Source organism: Penicillium malachiteum (genome assembly GCF_028827825.1).
Source record: "Penicillium malachiteum strain IBT 17515 chromosome Unknown utg000003l:1.0-4950554.0:1.0-4952489.0, whole genome shotgun sequence".
Classification (NCBI taxonomy): domain Eukaryota; kingdom Fungi; phylum Ascomycota; class Eurotiomycetes; order Eurotiales; family Aspergillaceae; genus Penicillium; species Penicillium malachiteum.
In genome coordinates, this window is record NW_026643096.1 from 2,823,756 (window position 1) to 2,843,819 (window position 20,064).

The 20,064-nt window shown below is 45.9% G+C and overlaps 7 protein-coding genes across 7 annotated transcripts; 2 read left to right on the forward strand and 5 right to left on the reverse strand.

Moving 5' to 3' along the window:
- Positions 1-368: 368 nt before the first annotated feature.
- Positions 369-3,806, reverse strand: N7483_007404 (ATP-binding protein; the record flags this gene model as incomplete). The annotated part of the gene is made up of 6 exons (XM_057090841.1): positions 369-909; positions 989-1,245; positions 1,297-1,325; positions 1,391-1,446; positions 1,507-2,595; positions 2,650-3,806. 6 exons carry the CDS (start codon positions 3,804-3,806, stop codon positions 369-371), a joined length of 3,129 nt encoding a protein of 1,042 aa, XP_056945582.1.
- A 920-nt stretch (positions 3,807-4,726) lies between these two features.
- N7483_007405 (uncharacterized protein) lies at positions 4,727-7,046 on the forward strand (the record flags this gene model as incomplete). Its single annotated transcript, XM_057090842.1, has 6 exons — positions 4,727-4,908; positions 4,974-5,272; positions 5,334-5,356; positions 5,420-5,627; positions 5,706-5,984; positions 6,382-7,046. 6 exons carry the CDS (start codon positions 4,727-4,729, stop codon positions 7,044-7,046), a joined length of 1,656 nt encoding a protein of 551 aa, XP_056945583.1.
- A 2,384-nt stretch (positions 7,047-9,430) lies between these two features.
- N7483_007406 (SDR family oxidoreductase) lies at positions 9,431-10,453 on the forward strand (the record flags this gene model as incomplete). Its single annotated transcript, XM_057090843.1, has 3 exons — positions 9,431-9,723; positions 9,785-9,975; positions 10,038-10,453. The coding sequence occupies 3 exons, from the start codon at positions 9,431-9,433 to the stop codon at positions 10,451-10,453; spliced, it is 900 nt and encodes a 299-aa protein (XP_056945584.1).
- Positions 10,454-11,188: 735 nt separating this feature from the next.
- Positions 11,189-15,251, reverse strand: N7483_007407 (ankyrin repeat domain-containing protein; the record flags this gene model as incomplete). The annotated part of the gene is made up of 3 exons (XM_057090844.1): positions 11,189-13,342; positions 13,663-14,845; positions 14,911-15,251. 3 exons carry the CDS (start codon positions 15,249-15,251, stop codon positions 11,189-11,191), a joined length of 3,678 nt encoding a protein of 1,225 aa, XP_056945585.1.
- A 307-nt stretch (positions 15,252-15,558) lies between these two features.
- Positions 15,559-16,359, reverse strand: N7483_007408 (purine and uridine phosphorylase; the record flags this gene model as incomplete). Its single annotated transcript, XM_057090845.1, has 1 exon — positions 15,559-16,359. One exon carries the CDS (start codon positions 16,357-16,359, stop codon positions 15,559-15,561), a length of 801 nt encoding a protein of 266 aa, XP_056945586.1.
- Positions 16,360-16,419: 60 nt separating this feature from the next.
- Positions 16,420-16,659, reverse strand: N7483_007409 (purine and uridine phosphorylase; the record flags this gene model as incomplete). Its single annotated transcript, XM_057090846.1, has 1 exon — positions 16,420-16,659. One exon carries the CDS (start codon positions 16,657-16,659, stop codon positions 16,420-16,422), a length of 240 nt encoding a protein of 79 aa, XP_056945587.1.
- Positions 16,660-17,527: 868 nt separating this feature from the next.
- On the reverse strand, positions 17,528-19,412 carry N7483_007410 (flavin-containing monooxygenase; the record flags this gene model as incomplete). Its single annotated transcript, XM_057090847.1, has 3 exons — positions 17,528-17,665; positions 17,724-18,820; positions 18,881-19,412. 3 exons carry the CDS (start codon positions 19,410-19,412, stop codon positions 17,528-17,530), a joined length of 1,767 nt encoding a protein of 588 aa, XP_056945588.1.
- Between the last annotated feature and the right edge of the window lie 652 nt (positions 19,413-20,064).

Below are 20,064 nucleotides of genomic sequence, written 5' to 3' on the forward strand. Positions count from 1 at the left end.
GAAGAGGGTCCAGGCCTAAAGCAGCTCTCTGCCACTCCACTACGGAACCCGCCGCTCTGCTCAAGCAGGAAAAACCAGCTACATTTATAACACTCCTCGACTTGACAAAAATATACTACAAATGTTTCAAGTAGGTCCATGCCAGTGGTATTTTTGTGAAAACTTGCCACTCGCGCTCAGGCTGTTTCTAACGTCGGTGTGTTCAAATGTTCTAGTGCTCGTTTCAGAACATGTGAGACTCGGAATTTCTTCAATGGCACAATTGATATATATGCATGCATATGACTCAAAAAAGTCATGTCTATTCGCAGCCCTGGACTCAATGGCGGTTTCTGAAAAGATCGAAACGCAAAAAGCTCATTAGGCTCTCATTTCGATCGCTTATGGCTAGATCTCTTCTTTCCATCCTTTGTCTTCGAAGTAGACTTTCCTTTGCTCTTCTTCTTTCTATCCTCCTCTGATGAAGCCGAACTCGACTGAGAATCAGAGTCCTCCTCGCTTTCAGCGCGTGGCTCACTATACTCATCCTTATCCGATGATGTACTCGAATCCGAATCACTGTCGGAAGACTCGGCTTCCCTTAACACTCCTCTCTCAGACCCTCGGCCTTTAGAAGAACGACTCGATTGCCCAAATGCATAGGCTGAGCGACCTGGATCCTGTTTGGCTACCATGGGCATAACCACCGGTTGATTCTGGAAGTTATCGACGCGCCAACGATGCTCTTCGGCAAGCTGTGAATCATTCTTTCCCTGGCTGAGCGAGAGGAGGTATTTGTCGAATTCCTCGGCGGCGGCAGCGACTCGGATGAACTGTTCTTTACCGAGGATCAGATCATTTGGTCGTTTGTTCTTCTTAGCGTCGAAAGCAGCAAGAGCAACGGCTGTTTGGAATGCGTTGCGAATTTGCCTACAAATGGAGGGTTTGGTAAGCATGACTACTTTGATAGAGTGTATGTATCAAGGTTAGGTAGCAGGTTGTACAGTACCTTCCATTCCAGTTGAGTAAGTTCTTGCTCTTGATGTCTTTGAAGTGCTCTTTTGCGAACTTGATGATTTCTTTGTCCCGGATCTCGGAGTCTGGATATTGTGACTCAAATTCTTTCCTGATCCGTCCAATGTTGTTCTTCCAAATCTGGATGGATGTTTTCTTGTCCAGCTTTGGATAATACAAACTGACATGAATTCGGGACTTGAATGCCCGGTCAATTTGGCCGACGCGATTTGTGGTCAGGAAAAGGATACCCTATCCGGGTTAGAAGATATCCATAAATAATGTTTGGTGTATTCTACTCACACTGTAGTACTCCAAGGTTCGAAGAAAGACTGTTGTGAAGAGGTTTGTAATTAGTATTGCTGTAATAATTCCGAAATGAAGAGACTGGACCCACCTGAAACAATAGCATTGCGAGCGAGATCGGTATCATTGCGTCGCTTGAGGAAAACACTTTTGCGGAATTAGCCATGTCTAGATGGAAGAACTTGAATTTGGGGGGATGCGACATACTCAGCTTCGTCAAGTAGAAGAACGCATCCCCATTTGTGAGCAAGCTGGAAGTTTCTCTCCAAGTTCTTCTCCACGAACTCAGCGTTGTCTCCTATGTCACCACATGTGACTGGGAAAAGAGGCCGTTTGGTATGATCGGCAACACATTCAGCTGTACTAGTCTTGCCAACTCCTGGTTCGCCGTGTAGCAGAATAATCAGGCCCTTGCCTTTACCCTGGATAAGGTCGACAGAGGGCAGAGATCGTCCCCGCCCATCATTCTTGTTCGGGACACTCTCATGATTTTCAACCATGGCCAAGACGGTTTCTTTGATACTCTCGTTGATGACCAAATTCTGCCACCCATCGGTATATTGAACGTCACTAATGCTCTCGATATCAAATGTCGCCCATTTTCGAGAACGAAGAACAAATCCATAGACCTTGAAGGGAAGTAGGGCCTTCTGATCTTGATTCAAGTCTTCCGCAAATCCAGTTGAGTCAATTAATCTCCCATGCATGTTTTTGAATTCCTGTTCTTCTTTTTCATCAATACCAGAGTCCGCAACGATATAGTCGTTTCCACAGCATCCTTCTGAGGTGCATCGATCACAGCGGAAATGACCCAAATTTGTCTCTCGGAGATCATGATCGGCTAGGCTATCCAGTCCAATCTGCGGTTTGTTGTCGGACATCTCTAGAAACGCCAGCTGAAAATCGATGATTACCTGAGATTCGACTTGTTCTGGATGTTTATCCAAGGTCAATCCACGATATTGTTTGTGTGCTGTCTTTTGTGGGTTCGACAAAACCGCAAAGTTTTCACCTCGAGCGACCATCGCTTCGCGAATGCCTTCTGGGTTCGGATCGCATTGCAGTGGATATACGGGGAGAGCTGTCAATTCTCGCTCTCCCTCATACTTCCGGATCTGGAATGTACGGTTGACGGGGCCATATTGAACTCCGTCGAAATCGATGTAGAAGCACTCCACTATGAAACTTCCCGGGGAGTATCCTTGTTCCTTCAATTTGAACCCAGCAGAGTTGGCTGGAGGGTCGCCAGAGAAGGTGTAAATCGGTCTGCCTCCCGTTACGCGAATCACCCGGTATCTAATATTTGCGTTAGTAATTTTTATTTGATTACAATTTGGTTGGAGAGCTCACAGTTGGATCCGTTTTGAAGTGGGAGTGCGCACAGTGGTGCCTGGTCGGAAAAGATGCCAAAGATCACAGAATGCTATTTTCCTAGCCGTACCATTCTCAACATCCTCCCTTAACTTCAACACACGGCCCATATGATTTGCCATGAATTCATTGAGTAACCGTAAATGTTCAAGAGCCTTTGGACTCTCCGTTTCTTTCAATGGACCAATTTCTGTTGAAGGCTCTTCACTCTCAGCCGTGCTGTTACCATGAATCTCTTCAAGTTTCTTTTGATATTCCACCAACTCCTTCGAATACAGAGTCAACAGCTTGAAGGGCCTCATGAAGCTGACTTTATGTTCGTGCGGGCCGCGGTGCGGGAGTTGGTCTGTGACTTCATTCAAGACCTTCAAAAGAATCGGGGAACGAAGTCGAATCTGATATATAGGAACGTTGCCCTCTTTGCCATCAGTATTCACTTTGTTCCCAGCGGGGAGCTGCTTTGTCATTACTGCCAGTGATCGCACTGCTCTGAGTGATAGAGGTTCCTCAATTAGAGCCTCAATGATACTCTGTGGGCTATTGTCGACTTCCGGGACGTGCTTCCACTCGCCTAGCGTCTCAGGTACTTCGTACATAAGGGAGTATTCTTGCCAGCTGAGCCATTTGGTCGTAGCCTCGCTATCGGGAACCTTGGTTTTATTGGCATTCGCATTTTCCACTTTCTGCGGTCCAAGAATTGCGGCCTCAAGTACCTCGAGACGACTGTGAAAGAGTCGTTGGAGCATCGCTTCGTGGAAAAGCCGCGCGGGAACATCTTGAATTTGCTCTTGTATACTACGTGGATCCCTGCGCCCGCTGGATTCATACCAGTAATCAATGTCCCATGTATCCACATTTAAATCGGTGATTTGAGGTACTCCTTTGTCCTTTTTATCCGATTCCGAATTTTGGGGCTCATGTTCTGCTTTCACAGGCTGATCTGGCTTTCCAGGTTCATCTTGCTGTTCAGGTTGGTCGATTTTCGGCGCATCGGAGGATAATGAGGTAGACGGGGTCCTGGTTTCAGAGGGAGACGAGTCTGCGTTGCTGTCCGCTTCTGATGTTGAGATATTTGGTTCTGAAGGCAGACTCAGATGATGAGTCGGACTCATCCTGTCGACATCCGCTGTTGCCATGATGCAAAAACTTCTGCAATCCCCCTCAAGCGTGTGAAGAATGAGAAGATTTGTATGTGATGAAATCGATCACTACCAACACAACTGCCAGTAGGTTTGCGGCTGCAATACTCTCCAAAGATGGGTTATTCTCTAAAGTAAATAGATGCGCACGCTAAAATGCAAGCAGAATGCACACGCGCATGAGCGCCGCATGGACGGCCTTTTTTACGGCGATTGCTCAGCTGAAAATATTACCCCGCCGGGAGAACCTTTGCTTATTTTGGTCAGACATCCTTCAGGTTTTTGACAAATAAAATTTTGCTCTCGGATCATCTGCCTATTTCATAGCGCCTAGTTCTGCAGCTAAGTGGAATAGGATTACGAGATGGGGTTGAGAGAATCCACTTTGGCGGGAGAGCTCTATTTTGATAAGTGTCAGTACTCTGTTAGTTCTTCTTAGCGTCCGCCCCCGGGGGCCGTCAGCACATGTACTTGTCTCTATTTGGCATAGGCCATCCTGATAGCTTCTTTGCTGAACTCCGTATCTCTTGCACCCTCGTCGCCATCAGCAAATCTTGCAATATGTGTCATTTCTCACCAGCGTGATGAGGTGAACTAAGGCTGTATGCTGCCCTGGAGCCAAGGCGCTATATTGAGTCTGACTGTCAGCAGTGGATTATTTGGAATAATCTTGACAGGGTTCTTCCTATCAATGGGGCTGAGGGCGCCCGACAATCATTGGTCTGATGTGAGCCTCCAAGGATTCAAGTGCCCACCAAGGCACACTTTTTACCCCTCATCAATACTCCACTGACACTCAGTGGTCGGAGTAGACCCGATCCTTGCGCTAGAGGGGTCATAACGGGGTCTGCATTCTTCAGAAAATCACCGACTAACCACAAGCATCATCTTTGTGCTTTCTTCGGACCACGAACGGAATGGCAAAACAAGTCGTTACTCAGTTTCCAGTTCGCCGTTCAACCAATATACCAGGGGGCTATATTGAGAACCACCAGACCACCCCCAAAGACGAGGAAAAAATTAAATTTGTTCAACGCATCAACTCCTTCCTTCACGAGACAGATGCAGATCAGTATGAGCTGGAATGTAGGCAACGAATGTGTGTGTATTCACCTTCCGCTCATCATATGCCCATCGCTCACTGTCGAGGATTCGTTTTATCAGTGAGGAGTCTTTCAAAAGTACGACCAGCAATGTTCAAGCCTTGAATGAGGCACTTGAAGCTTTCCGCTTGAAATTGTGCAAACCCGGCCAATCTCAAGTCAGCCAACCTGTGCCATCAGACCAGAAGGTACACTGGTCAGATTTGATGAAGGAGCTCCGAAATGCCCAGAATTACTACAAGACCCGTCATGGAGGTGGACCAATTGGCAAAGCTCTTTCGAAATTTGGGAGATATACCGAGTCGCTGAAGGGATGGCTAGACGTTCTTCCGTCTGGCGATTATGGGTCTACAATATGCGGTATGCATGCAACGATCACATTTGCCACACGAATGATGCTAATTGTGCAATAAATCCACAGGCGGAATCAAACTCTTATTAACGGTATCAGAACACGCGCATTTCAAATTGACTTGATTGCCCCAAAATTTCGCTAACGCTATTTAGGCCGTCGATGAAACTTACAAGCTGGATAGCTTAGTTTTTGTGGCATTGTCAGACATACCTGAAATCTTGTACGAAGCTCGATTCTACCTGGATGCGTGCAGAGCTTCGAGGTTAAGCATGAATATGCTGGAAAAGATGGCTGATCTATGCAACCACATTCTTATCGTGTTGCGGGAGATCGTTTACTACTGTCTGGAAACAAAGTCAAGTGAGTACATAAGATATTTTATTTTTCCTGGGTGAAAAGACCGCGTATCTGACCTGGTTCTTTTCAATCTTTGCACAGAACATCTCGTGTCAGCAGTCTTTAAAGGGCCGAAATCAAAAGAATCTTTACGACAATCGATTTCCGAGCTGAGGGAATGCGCCACATCTCTTTCCCGAGCGGCGGAGCTCACGAACCACCAAACCATACAAAACATCAGCGAGGATATTCAAGGGATCAAACAAAATTGTCATAATTCAGAAGGGAGCCGCACGGATATTTATGTCAATCTATACGTGCTCTACTCCGGACACCCATCTCTCGACAGCAAAGGCGAACTTCTTTCCGACGATATAGATGGTCAGTATTATCCATGAAATTCTTTTTGCAAGTTTTATCAAATCTAAACAAGGAAAAAAATCTAGAGTCTCGATTGTCTCTTGCTGGCGTTCAACTACAAAACCTCATCAGCGCAAAATCCTCCCCAGGGCTCCACCCATCCACAGCCGACCTACCAGATCTAAAAGATTTGCTCACTCTATGTGTCAATTCTCCATCAAACGATCACTTAAAAGTTCACCGACGGTCACGATCTCGGAATCAATCATATCCCGAGCCCGCGGAGCCGATAATTACTACTAAAGACCTGTTGCATCTCCTCGCCTTCGACGAAACTAAGGTTGCTAGGGACCGGGCATGAACGTTAACCCAAGCGATTTCAATATACGTGAACTGCGAAAACTTCCTTCCATTACAGGATCCAGTCAATTCCAAAACTGGACCAACAAGTCCAAGCGGAAGAACGCTTCCTTACTCGTTCAAGGTCACTTTGACTCTGAAGGTGGCACATCGGCTTTGACACACCTCTGCGCAAGAATCGCTTACGAGTCCGCTCCAAACTCAAAGGTCCTGGTTCTCACTCACTTCTGCTCGCTCAATACGGCCAGTCGCGCAGAGATCGGTCGCCGGGCTGGTGCCAGGGGTTTGATTGCTAGCTTTATCGGACAACTTCTCTCTTACGATTCACATCGAGTCCATTTTGATCTATCGCAGATCAGCGGACATAAATTATCACGAATTGAAGAGTTTTCATTGAAGAGATTGTGCTGGCTTTTTGAAATGCTCATTGCCCAGGTTAAGACGGGAACTACGATTATTTGTATCATTGACAACATCTCATCGTATGAGACAAATGAAGCTCTTGATGATATGGAGTGGTTGGTTAGTTGTCTACAAACATGGGTCATTCAAGCAAACCAGACTTCGAAGCCAAGGATGAAGCTGTTGATTACAGACACGAACCAGACCACTCGGATTTACCGTTATTTCCAAGGAGGTGATATCCTGAACCTATCTGAAAGGGGTGGTGCATCGGGAGATGATTGGGATGATGAGTCTGAGGAGGACACCTGGATAATATAATTGGGGGTGGATTACCTTTGGCAGATGTCTAATATGTCATGTTATATATTTTTTCTCTTCTTCCAAAGTTGGCTGACGCCACCATTCAAGATTTGAATCATGTCAACTGGTTAGTAGACCTCTTTTTCTACTTGGGTTACAATGATTTTTCGAGTTTCCTCACCGTCTGGCAGAATACTCAGAGACCATAACATAGGTAGTATATTTACTGATAGACTATAATTCCTTTTGTTTATTACAAATAGACATGATTATATCCCGATTTATTTAGCTATCTCTTACTTCTAGTTTGAATATCTCTCACTTGAGATATCTGGAGCGTTGCCAGTTGCCTATATCTAACTATATAACAGGCAGCCATCCCCTCTAGGTAACCCAGTAGGTAACCCCGTAGGTACTTACATACAAGGAGCCCTGGAGGTATCGGTCATTAGTCACCTATAGATGCTAGGTACTGACTCAGACTGAGTCCTGTACTTAAGTATGTGAACATACCTATCTGAGAGAATATGGTCACATCTAGCCAAGCCTTTCCGTGCTGAGGACATACCTCTCCCTTGAATTTCAATGCTCGCTGCTTCACCGGCAGTGCCGCGCGAAGCGTGGCATGAGGACTTGTATAATTTGACTCGGATGACTTTGGAAAAAGTCTGCACCCCTCACATGTGCAACTGCCAGTGCTAACCTGAAAACTTGATCATGTATTGCATGATCTATAGTAAAGGTTTGGATCCACTGAAAACCTCTTCCAGACCGTTTCAACTTTTTCCATATAAGTATAAACAAAGAAGTCCAATCGGGGATCAAAAATTGAATTGCATATCCTAACAATTTCCAGACAAAAAAATGCATCACTTTTCAGCATGTAGGTGAGTTTGAAATAAACTTGAAGTGAAATTCCCGATGTCTCCTTGACACCACAGAAATCATCAGTCGTCCAGAAGAACATCCACCCCTAAACATTTTGTCCTAGGTCGAATCCGGACCATCCCACCAGTCAAAAACCAGTATGGTCACCTGAGCATACCTGGGGTGCCAAACAGAGAATAGCAGTAATTTGTTGAGAACATTCATCCACCCTCAATTTGTTTGATCCAATATCAATATGCCTTCAAAATACGCTGAATATTCCACAAAGATGCGCCATTCGACATTTGGACCGCCCTACGAAGGGCTGTTATCCTAATTGCGACTGATGCCCCTGTATAGCAGACATGTCGAATTTCTCTGGCGATGCCGGCGTAGATTTTTCATTCTTGTCGATCTTCAACTGAGCTAATTCTTTTTCAAGCAGACTGATTCTTTGATCTCGCGCCTGAAGATCCCTCTTGTGCCCTCGCATAATGAAAATTACTGTATATCCCATGGCAAATGGCTGCAACCAGCCACCCAAAGGTCGCAGATGTCGCATCATATTGGAATGATAAAAAGTAGAGTAACTTTCAAGACACTGGCAGTGGAAGAACTCGTTAAAAGGCTGAAAGGAGATAGAAGAGATAGCTGAGGAAGATGAAGGATTGAAAATATTTTCAGAGGACTTTGAATACTTAGAACCATCAACTCCAAATTTGAAAGTAAGCCGAAGCTACATTTGTGATCTGGTGTCAGTGCCGCGATAATTAGGATCTCTCGGTCATCCAAAACCATACTGGACACGTTCCAAGAATAAACTAGTGAGTACCTAACAGTCTAGGAGTTGTTAAATTGACATCCGAAAGATGATACATGGATACCCTCTACCCAATTAGGCTTAGTGTGAGGATACGGGCTAAGCCTCTTTGGGTAAAATGTGTTTGTCTGGACCTCGTATTATGTAGAGAAAGGAATCATAAGATGGGTAACCTATTTAAAAAAAAATATTAGATCATGCTGCCTTAAGACCTCGAGAAGGATAGTGGTAAGTCTGGTGACTAGGTAGTAGCGGTCTATCTAGGAGCAGGGGAAAGATGACACTTGAACAGCAAAAATGTACTACCAATATTTCAAAGGGTCCCACAATAATGTATCTGTAAGTATTAGCGCCCATTTTCCCCATGTAATATGATGATAGAACCAGTCCTATACTTCATACTTGCGAATTAGTAGCTGAGGGGTTATGTGGGCCTAAGGCGAACCATTGGGCTTACAGGAAGATCACCCTCCTTTGGTTGGCCCCAATAAGTGGGCCTCCAGCCTTTTCTTGTCAGGATTGGGATTAAAACAACTGTCGACAACTTTAAAGGAAAGGAGGGGAATCCTTCTCCAACGCAATAAACATCACGTGGGTCACTCAGTATATAAGCAGACCATCTCTCCTTCCAAGGTTCCAGCTTCGTCTTTCCCTTCCCATATATTTAAGTTGCCTTCTTCTGTTTCAATAAAGCTTCAAGCCCCCCGCAATCAAGATGAGTATTGGAAATAAGACATGGTTCATCACTGGTTGCTCAAGTGGATTTGGAGAGGAGCTCGTCCGACAGCTACGCGCGCTGGGTGATAACGTTGTTGCAACAGGTCGCAATGCAGACATGAAGCTCGCACACCTTAAAGATACCGGTGCTACAATCATTGATCTAGATGTTACAGCACCTCAGGTTGAGCTAGATGCCAAATTCCAGCAGGCAATCGATATCTACGGTACTGTCGATGTGCTTGTCAACAATGCGGGCTACATCCAGGTTGGAGCCCTTGAGGAGCTGACGTACGTCTAACTTTACCTTGTAGCATGAATACCATATCGCTGACTATAACCAAACGGACAGACAGGAGGATATGCAGCGATCTCTAAACACCAACTTCCATGGTCCTATTAACCTTACACGATCCGCGTTGCCACACTTCCGCAGTAAGGGCGAGAATGGCGGTGGCCTCATTATCTATATGAGCTCACAGGGAGGATTTATTGGCGAGCCTGCGGGTGCGGGATACTGCGCTAGCAAGTTTGCGCTCGAAGGTATGTACCCTATCCCGTGTAAGGGTATGGACCTGAGTACTGATTTGAGCCCATTCATGCAGGCGCCGTGGAGAGTCTATCGAGGGAACTTGGGTGGTTGGCACCGGGCGTTAAGCTTCTCATCCTTCAGCCAGGTCACTTCCGCACCGAGGTCATGAGTAAACTCGATCATGTCCCATACCGGGTGGACTTCTGGAAGCCACTCAACGATTCAGCCCGTACGCGTGGCGCTGGAAACTATGGAACCGAGCTTGGAGACCCCACCAAGATGATTGCTAAAGTGATTGAGATCGCCAAAGGTACAGGCGTCGCGGAGGGTAAAGAGATTCCATTACGCATCCCTTTTGGCAGTGACTGTGTGGGTTTTATCAATGGGAAGCTGGAAACCCTCAATAAAACTATGAAGGACTGGGATGAGGTGGCACGGAGTACAGACTTCCCGGAACATAAGGGTCCAATGCCTGCTCTCCCAGAATAGAAGTCAGCTGCGAGGTTAGATCCATGTTGCAATCTGGAATATGATGATTTAACCTGATGGTTCTATTATTCCAAACAACCGTATGTATCGGCGACTCAAAGAGACTTCCGATGTCTCGATATCACTGCCCAGCGTGGTTTCTTTGAAAGCCTTCTTTCTTTGTAGGTGGCAACACTTGGAAAAGGGTCAACTACAGATATCTGATGTTTCAATATCATGATCCATTGAGGTGCGAAAATCGATTCCAACACCTTTTAAGGTTTATCTACTGGGCAATTGATGGACGCTCAATTGATTGTGTAATGTGATGATAATGCGTATCTTAAGTGGTCGAAAGAGGTTGTGTTGAAATGGCTGTTCCCTACTCCGTAGTGCAGTGCCGCCCCGATGTGGAGTAAATCGGTCTGTGCACGAAGCCCTCGGCCGCCCCTTCGGCTTTTACTCCACATCAGGGCGGCCGACCTGATATGCAAACACGAACATTTTGAAGGCACCAAGTTTCATATCTTGAAGACCCACTTGAAGTTTCATAGCCATGAATTTGAGTAGGTGCAAGCTCTCATTCTCATATGGGACCACCTCTATGTTCGCTTTTGCCTATATATTCACGGATATTGATACCACGTAATCCAGTATGTCTAGCTTGCTCTATGACCTCATCGACAGAGAGAGAGAAAGAATTGCGTAGAGAATTTGGGGTATATATGTATTGAAATTTAATTTGAACGATGATAGCTAGTGTTGGGGTAAACATGGGCTGGAAGTGCCAGTGTGAGAGGAGGCGCTATGATGGTTTGATAACAATTCCACGATCTTCATATGGTTATTGGATAATGCGACATCAATGGGACTCTTTCCACTGCGATCGGGTGCATTAAAATCGGCTCCTTCATTCAAAAATGTCTCGACAATCTCAAAGTGCCCACTTTTTGCGGCCAAGTGCATCGGCAACCGTTCTTCACGGTCAGACTTTTCTAGCCTTGCACCGCTTTTCAGTAAGAACCTACAAATCTCAAGATTTTCGTGGAAAGATGCCTCGTGCAATGGCGTCCACCCATCTTTATTGCCATTATTGACGTCGGCCCCCTTCTCGACCAATAAGTGGCAAATCTTCAAGCGATTACGGGCAGATGCAACATGAAGAGCTGTCCATCCATGCTTCTTCACCGTCATCATTTCCACTTTCTTTTCGATCAATAGTTGGCAAACATTCAAGTGGCCCCCGGAAAAGGCCGTATGAAGAGCTGTCCAACCATCATTATCGCCCACCATTATCCTCACACCCTTCTCAATCAAGAATTCGCAAACATTCAAGTGGCCTTGAAAAGATGCCACTAGAAGGGGAGTGTGACCGTGTTTATCTTTTTCCAGGGTACTGGCTCCTTGTTCGACGAGAAATTTGAGTAGATCGAGGTGCCCCCTTCGTGCAGCACTGACTCCCAGATCTGAGATCCCACTTTTCAGGATCGCATCATCAGCACTGTGGTCTAAAAGGAGCTGCACAACCTCAAGATTTCCTTCCGCGCAAGCATACACAACTGGACTAGGGTTGCAACAAAGACATTGATGGCACTTGAAATCTGGCGTGTTGAAGTCGGCACCCTTCTCAATCAACAGTCTTACAGCAGTTACATGGCCTCTTTTTGACGCAACAGCAATTGGTGGACACAAATCCGAATCAGCGAGGGTGAAATTGGCGTTTCTTTCTAGAAGCAGTTTGATAACCTCGATCCGACCCTCTTGGGAAGCAAGATACAAAGGCGTGTGATTCTTGTGCTCGGTATTGTTTATCCCGGCTCCATGATCAAGGAGTAGTCGGACTATTTCAGTAAGTCCTTTGAAGGAAGCTTCCATAAGTGGGGTCCACCCATCTTTGTTTCTTGAGCTGACATCAGCCCCATATTCAAGGAGCATCGTGACTATCTGCACACGGTTTTCTTGTGAGGCAGTAAACAGTGGTGTACGCCCGTCGCCGAGTGCGAGGGTAGAATTGGCATTTCGTTCGAGAAGCAACTGGGTAACATCGGTCCGACCTTCTTGGCTAGCCCTATATAGGGCTGTGCAGCCAAAGATTGTAGTGATGTTTATATCCGCGCCGTGGTCAAGTACTAATAGGACTATCTCAGAGTATCCCTTGGAAGATGCTCTAATGAGCGGAGTCCACCCCTCTCCGTTCACGTCAGTATGAGCCCCGAATTCTAGGAGCAGCTTTGAAGCTCCAAAATGGCCTCCTTTAATCGAAAACAGTAGGGCTGTTCCACCAGAATCGTTCACGGCATTAGGATTGGCACCTTTTTCGATGAGGAGTTTCATAGTTTCAACATGACCATTGAGAGCAGCGTACATCAAAGGCGTCATACCATCTTGGTTCACGGGATTTGCATCCACGCCTTTCTGTAGCAGAAACTTGGCTACCTCGATTTTGCCAAAATAGGAAACGTAATCGAGAGGCCTCAACACAGAGGGTGGAAACCTGGTATATATGTCTGCACCATTCGCATACAAGATCTCAAGAATTTCGGTGTTGTTGCAGAAGATTGCAGGGTAGAGGCTTGTAAGACCACCATAATCTGGCGTATTTACCCTGATACCCCTTTGCAGCAAAAGTAGAACCAATTCAACAAAATTTTTGGATGATGCAACCATCAAGGGAGTACGTCCTTGATGGTTTATTGCTTCAATATCGGCACCTCTCTCCAGGAGAACCTGTATTATATGGATCCCGTCTCGTTGTGAAGCTAATGTTAAGCAATTTTGACCATCGTGTATTTGAGCGTGAAGGTCTGCCCCTTTTGCAATAAGAAGCTGACCAATTTCAAGATGACCTTCTTCGCAAGCCATCAGGAGAGGAGTATATCCCAAATTAGTTGAGGTATCAATTTGTGCCCCCTTTTCAAGAAGTAGTCAAACCACTTCAATATGACCTTTCAAACATGCTATGCACAGTGGATTTGATCCTTTCTGTGTGTCGTGGGTGATCATTTTGCGTATCACACCTTTTTTAATTCCTTCCAGAAACGTTATTGCCTTATGACGCCCATCCTTTGACGCAACCCAGAGAAAGTTGTAATAAAATCCTTCAGTGTTTGCCACTCTTTTGCTTCGTCCAGCAAAATTACTGGGATATCCAGAGATTCTTGGGTTGAGGGGCCATCAAGTGAGAAATCAATTGAATATCTCACCACCAATCTATCCCAGGGAGTCCATACAAGCCTCTCGGAATTCTCTGAATGGACGTAATGCAGGGTTGACAGGTTTTGTAGGCCTTCTTCATTCACTTTAGCCCCATAATCAATCATAAAAGCCACTATTTCCAGATGGCCCTCTGCACAGGCAGCATAAAATGGGCTGCTATACATGCCACCTTCTAGGTTCAGCCTTGCACCATAGGCAATTAGAAGCTTGACTATCCTTTGGTGTCCCCAAACGGAGGCTGCCTGGAGAGCGCTTCCATAAAGACCTCCTTGCACGTTTGGATTGGCTGCATGGCTGAGAATTTGCTCAACTACTTCTATCGCCCCACTTGAGGAAGCTGCCTGGACGGCATTATGGTAGGTCCCACCATGTGCCTCTATTTCAGCTCCTTTCTCGAGCAGTCTGGTCACCGTCAGTGAGAGCCCTGCGAGAGATGCGTAGTACAATCCACTCGCAAGTTCCTTATCCATCCAACGTGGACCGTCCCACGGCTGATCGGGGTCAATGAGTTTACCCCACACAGCATAACCTTTGGGTCGGAATAGCAGGAACTTGAGTATAAATTCACTGACACTTTCTATTCCCTCGCGTGGCTTTGCATGAGCCATCCAACGTTGTGCAGCATATTGCGCTAAGGGGAATTCGACTCGGATCTGGCTTGCAGTCATTCTCTCGTCTAGGTGCGACAAATACTCCAGGCATACAACCGTCATATCTCCTTTTGCAACCGCTTCTTGCATCCTCGTTTGTAATAGAGAAGCGAGCTCTGTGGAGTGAGGTGATAGTGTCTGGGCAATCTTCTCGGAAACGAGATATTGCTTCACGGTAAAATGCGCCAATCGAAGTTCTTTGATTTTAGCATGTCCAAAACTTCTCACTCCGATGAAAATAAGGCTTGAGCAAAGTTTAAGAATCTCATGAGGCACAACCATTCTCATGGAGGGATCAAATGCAGGTTCTATGCCGACTTCAACGGCCACAATATCAACGGCTTCTTCGATCATTAGCGGGCGCTCTGAGTAGGTGAGAAAATCCAGAATCCGTAGAGCATGATTTTGATATTTGTGGTCTATACGAGCCAGGGTTTGAGCATACGTTTTGTTCAGTGTATCAGGGAGATATCGGAGAGAGTTTCGAAGCATTTGAAGATCTAGGCAATTTTGCAGACTATCCAGCTGACATGCTGCCCATCGAAACCTGAAGAATCCAATCTGTTAGATTTTGAGTGCGTGGGAAGCTATCGGTCATAGAATTCAATTTACATTTCACCGGCCTTGTGGCTGACCTCCGCCTCAATCTCGCTCAAAAGCTGGGGAGTCGAACGCCATCTTTGAAATCCTCGATCGATACGCAACCTTTCCGTGACAAAGTTGCTAATATCTTTGTTGGTTTCATCTTGATTGATGGAATTGATATTCTCCTGATGCAGCCAATACTTCATTCCAGACTCGATTTCCTCTTCTTCTCGACTAGTAGCAAGGATATGCAAATCGTCATGGTCGGAGCAGGTAAGATCATACAAACACTGAGAGATGTCCCCTCTTGAGTTGCACTCGTCAAGGGCATCTAGAGCAATTTGGACCTTCTTTGCATGTTTCAACATCTGGTGGAAGATCTGAAGAAGTGCTCTGTCGGTTGGCTGAGTATTGCCGCTTTCACAAGACAAGTTCAATTGATCCAACTCAGTACGAGACTCAACACATCTTGAATATAGCTGTACAACCAATGTGCGAAGCATTTTTCCAATTGATTGTTTGTTTGAGTCTAAAAAGTCAAAGAAGAATGAAAGAACAAGGCAGGAAGGGCCATGCTATTTGTTGAGGTTTTCGATGATGGCTGCGATGAGCACCGTCTTTCCACATCCTGAGATCCCACTAATTCACAGAAATCGCTTTTTTCCATCTCTCCAGTCATAAAATAACTCGCTTTGGAGAAACCAAGAGCATGCCCCCCTCCTGTCGAGCTTCAAGTGCTGCATTGAAGTTGATCGATATATCGGAAGGCAAGAGCCATTCTTGGATGTGCTTGAGATACTGAGCTGATTGGATGCTTTCAATCCCTGCCTGTGTGCCCTTGGAGATATCCCGTATGGTTTTGATCTCTTTCTTCAAGTCTTTGCAGACTTCGACTACTAATCTTTCCTGTGCTATCTGGGCCACCGCGACATTGCCGAGCAATTCCTTAGCATAGGCAGCTGCGCTCAAAGCTGCATATCCTTGCCACTTGTCATTCTTGTGTGAATCAGAGTAGTCACATATTCCACGAATGAGTTTACATGGAAAATCCATCATAAGCCCAGATGACTCCATCTCAAAGCATAGTGCGCCTGTTTTGGCACCCAGTCGATCCCTCGTGGCCGCATGCTTGATGACACAGTTTCCCGACGCGATGATCCCATAGTGTGTTTCAGGCTCGCTTGTATCACGAGCGATTCGCTTTGACTCCCATTTAGTTGGACAATCGTTGCAGCTAGTACCCTCGATGTGCTCGTACTGAGCCTGGAACAATCTATCTTGGTCGGCCTGGGGTCTCCCGAAAGTCTTCTTGGTTCGTCCGTTTCTTCCTGTTGCCTTCTCGATAAATTGCGGGAAGCACGGGTCATCCACAAGGGCGCTCGCTTTCAGCTCTGTAAGTGCTGTCAATATCGGCCTTGGTGGTGCATTCAACATCCCTTTTAGCTGGACGTCTCCATTTATTCCCAATTCACCCATATCATATTGGGCCACACCACCACAAGTTCCCTCGGGGCGACTGATCACGATATCTCCAAGTCAAATGTCATGGTCTGCTGAAGTAATTCCACCCCCGATCCCAACCATCAAGCCGATTCGAAGGGAGCTAGAGAACGTGCGCACCATGTGGTTGGCAACAGTTGTGGCTGACGTGGCTCCATCTTGGCCTTTAGGGTGGCTAGCAATCGCGACGTTGTGTTTGCCAATTCGACCCAGGGTATAAGTGATTGGATCAGCTGGGTGTGTCTCCTCTAGAAGACCAAAATTCTCATCGAGCATTTCCTTGGCTGCAGCTTTTTTCGATCGCAAGGGCGCAGATCCACCCTATTTGGAATGATTCGAGCGGAGGAGGCATTTTGATGGTTGTTTTCAAGCCCTGTTATAGTGAGCAGTTGAAGGAGAAGAGCTTGGGGACTTCTCAGAAAACCAACTCCCTCTGATGCCCAAAGGGATTAGAGCATACGGAGTACACCCAGCAGATCTCAGGCGTTCAGCCTTAACTGCATAGCCCCCGCTTTTCAAGAGCGGTTTATGTGGGGCAACCTGATACTATTGCAGTCTGTTGGTAGAGACATCTTCATTTGCCCCAGTGAGAAGATTTATCAGATCGAGTGGCTGAGAGATGATTCTCAGCCTAATAAATAATTTCATAACACATCACGTACCATTAACCAACAAAGATTTTTCGGGTTCACTAAAGGCAACACGACATTTCTTCACGAATTTCAGTTTCAGTCTCGATGTCATGATATACATCTCCAAGGGTGATGTGACTAGGAAGAACATTTGAAAGGGAAGAACTAGCGGTGAGCTGCTAGTACTAGTAATAGGGATTACTGGCAACCTCAGGGGACTAATCTTGGAAATAAAAAGCATAGCCAAGATTTAATACATGAATGGATTGAGATAGCGTATATTTCATCTTTCATTGCTCTAGAAATCTGGCTTAATGAAAAATCCTTGAAATTCTCAAATAGTTATACGCCGAATTTAGAGGCCCTGATCCTCACCCAGCCCCCTGGCTTACTATTATCGTACTGTGCCATTACTCGGAGCTTCAAAGTTAAAAAAAAACTTGACATGATGAACTGTGCTCTCCATACTACATACGACCTGTGAGTTGACACCATGACCAATGGTTTCCATTCTACTTCGGTGACTCGTAACCACGCAGCCCCCGCTCGACAGCAGCGATTTGCAAAGCCAACACAGGAGCAAATTGTCTCGACCATACAAAGTTGCCTGTCATGAACCAGAAGCCTGGCACATCGGTCGGCCTCCACACCTAGAAGCAATGTCAGCTATTTGGAATTGGAAGATTCTCCAATGGATACCGAGCTTACACCTTTCCGCTCTTGGCTATCGTCGAGAGTGGCCACATCTCCCACTTTATCCATAACTTCCTTTGCCATGATTTGCTCAATCATCTTCTCACAACCATAGACACCCGTTGCCAGAATGACAATATCGGACTTGATCTTGGTACCATCGCCAAGAATGATTCCCTCCGCATCAAATTCTTGGACCCCTTGTTTACATCTCTGGACCTTGATCTGACCGTCAATGATCATTTGGGATGCTCCTTGGTCAAAGTAGAAATGACCTCCTTTGATCAGCAGAAAGTCGAGCAAATTCTCTCCTCCATCTCTTTTCACGGCTAATCCTGCCTTTTTTAGTCCGTCCAACATATCTTTGTCATTTGCCGTAATCATCTGGGTCATTCCCATGCCCAGAGTGCGAATCACAGCAGTTGGAAAAGAGTTTCCCAAAAGGTCGGCATCTTCGGTGCTTACTCCTGGAGTGTTCCACAGTGATGTCTGAAACTTCTCCATTGAATCAAGAGAAGTTACAAACAGAGACGCACGTTGCACCATCGTCACAGTGCCAACTCCATGGTTAACGAAGTCCTGGGCAACGTCATGCGCGGAGGTTCCAGCACCGATGATAGTAACCACTTTGTTTTGCAGATCTGTGATAGAAGCTGCGGACTTGTGGGCCAATGTGTGGTAGATCTGGCCCTTGAATAAATCCTCGCCAGGGAACTCAGGGCGAATTGGGACATCAGAAAATGGTCCCGTAGCCAGCACGACATGCTTAGGATTGATTTTTTCCACACTGCCATTGCTCTGCAACTCGACTGACCACTGTTGTGTGAACTCATTATACTCAATATTCTTTGCGAGTGTGTCATATCTGACTTTGAGACCCAGGGTCTGCTGATAGTGCTCCATCCATTTCAGAATATCTTCTTTGTCGAGATAGCGGGGCGAATCACTCGGATATTTCAAAAATGGATAGTGGCCCGTTTCAGTCGGCGTGTGTAGTTTTATTGTGTCATATCTGGTTCGCCATGCATCTCCAACTTGAGAAGCTTTATCCACGATGAGATATTTGAGACCAAGTTCTTGCAAATGAGCCGCAAGGTAAAGTCCCGAATGTCCTAAAAGTCGAGTGTGAGTTGTTTTATTTTCTCGAAATGAATTGGGTACGGTCGGCTTACCTGCGCCCACAATCAAAACTTGCAGAGAGTCAAGGGAAGCGTGGGACTGAGTCTCGGCTTCCTGCTCCTTTAGATGTTCAAGTGTGGTGAAAATAGTCCATGCCTTCCATTGGTCGGGCCCAATACTGGCTAGCCTCAGAACTCCTCTTCCCACGCCGATATCGGTTTCGAAGCTAAACCCGGATTGGATGAATTGCATTGGTCCTAAATTGGCGAGCTGTGGCATCATTGCACCGGGCTGGTCGGCCTTGGGATGCCTAAACCCGCTTTTGGAGGTGCTCAGATATTTGGATATGGTCTTGGCTCCATTGTGACATGCGATATCCCATGAGAAAGAGATAAAGTCTCTCCACCATGACTCCTTTTCAAGAAAATGGTCGCTGATTTCCTCTGCCTGGCCCTTGCTCAAGCTCTCTGTGAAGGAGGACAGCCAATCGGCGACAACCTTGGCAGCATCGAGTTGTTCTGGGTTGACAGATGGGTGCAAGGTGAGGGCGGGAAGGGCCGCGTAGGGTGGGAATTCTTCAGACATGATAATTTAATATAATGGTGGCTGAGACTTTTTTTCTCTTTTTTTTAAACAAAAGCCACAAATACACAGGCGGTTAGTGAAAATACTTTATGGCGTATTGCTATATCGCCTGGATGCGGGACTGTGGCGGAACGAAACTGTAAACAAAAGCGCAAATAAAAGCGTAAAGAAAGCGCAAATGAAATCGGAAATGTTTTTCTTTTTAATCTGCCGACTCTTAGTTAGTCAGACACAATTTCAAACTAGTTAACTAGTATTAATGCGGTGGGGAAATGTTTTATTCCCCATAGAGACTTGCAAGGATGATGTCTGGTTTTTGATGCACGAATCTACGTTTCTTATTTTATTAAGCGGGCCATAACCTTGGAAGCAAAGTAACATTGAAATTTAGTTTATTGTACTCCGTATTTATCTTAGAGGTACATATACAGATCACAGAGGACTGATTGCTTAATTCTCACGTCAGTTCACGTCCAAGTAACAGGCTTTACAGCTAAGTAAGACGCTGAATGGGAAATTAGGAGGGGTAAGCTGGGGTATAGGCTAATCAAAATCTTGGAAAGGAAGAGAAGTGCGAGGTGGGTTAAAGTGGATTGAGGTGGAGCAAAGTAAAGCAAAGTGTTGTTACTGTTGTACCCTTAAATGGGGATAC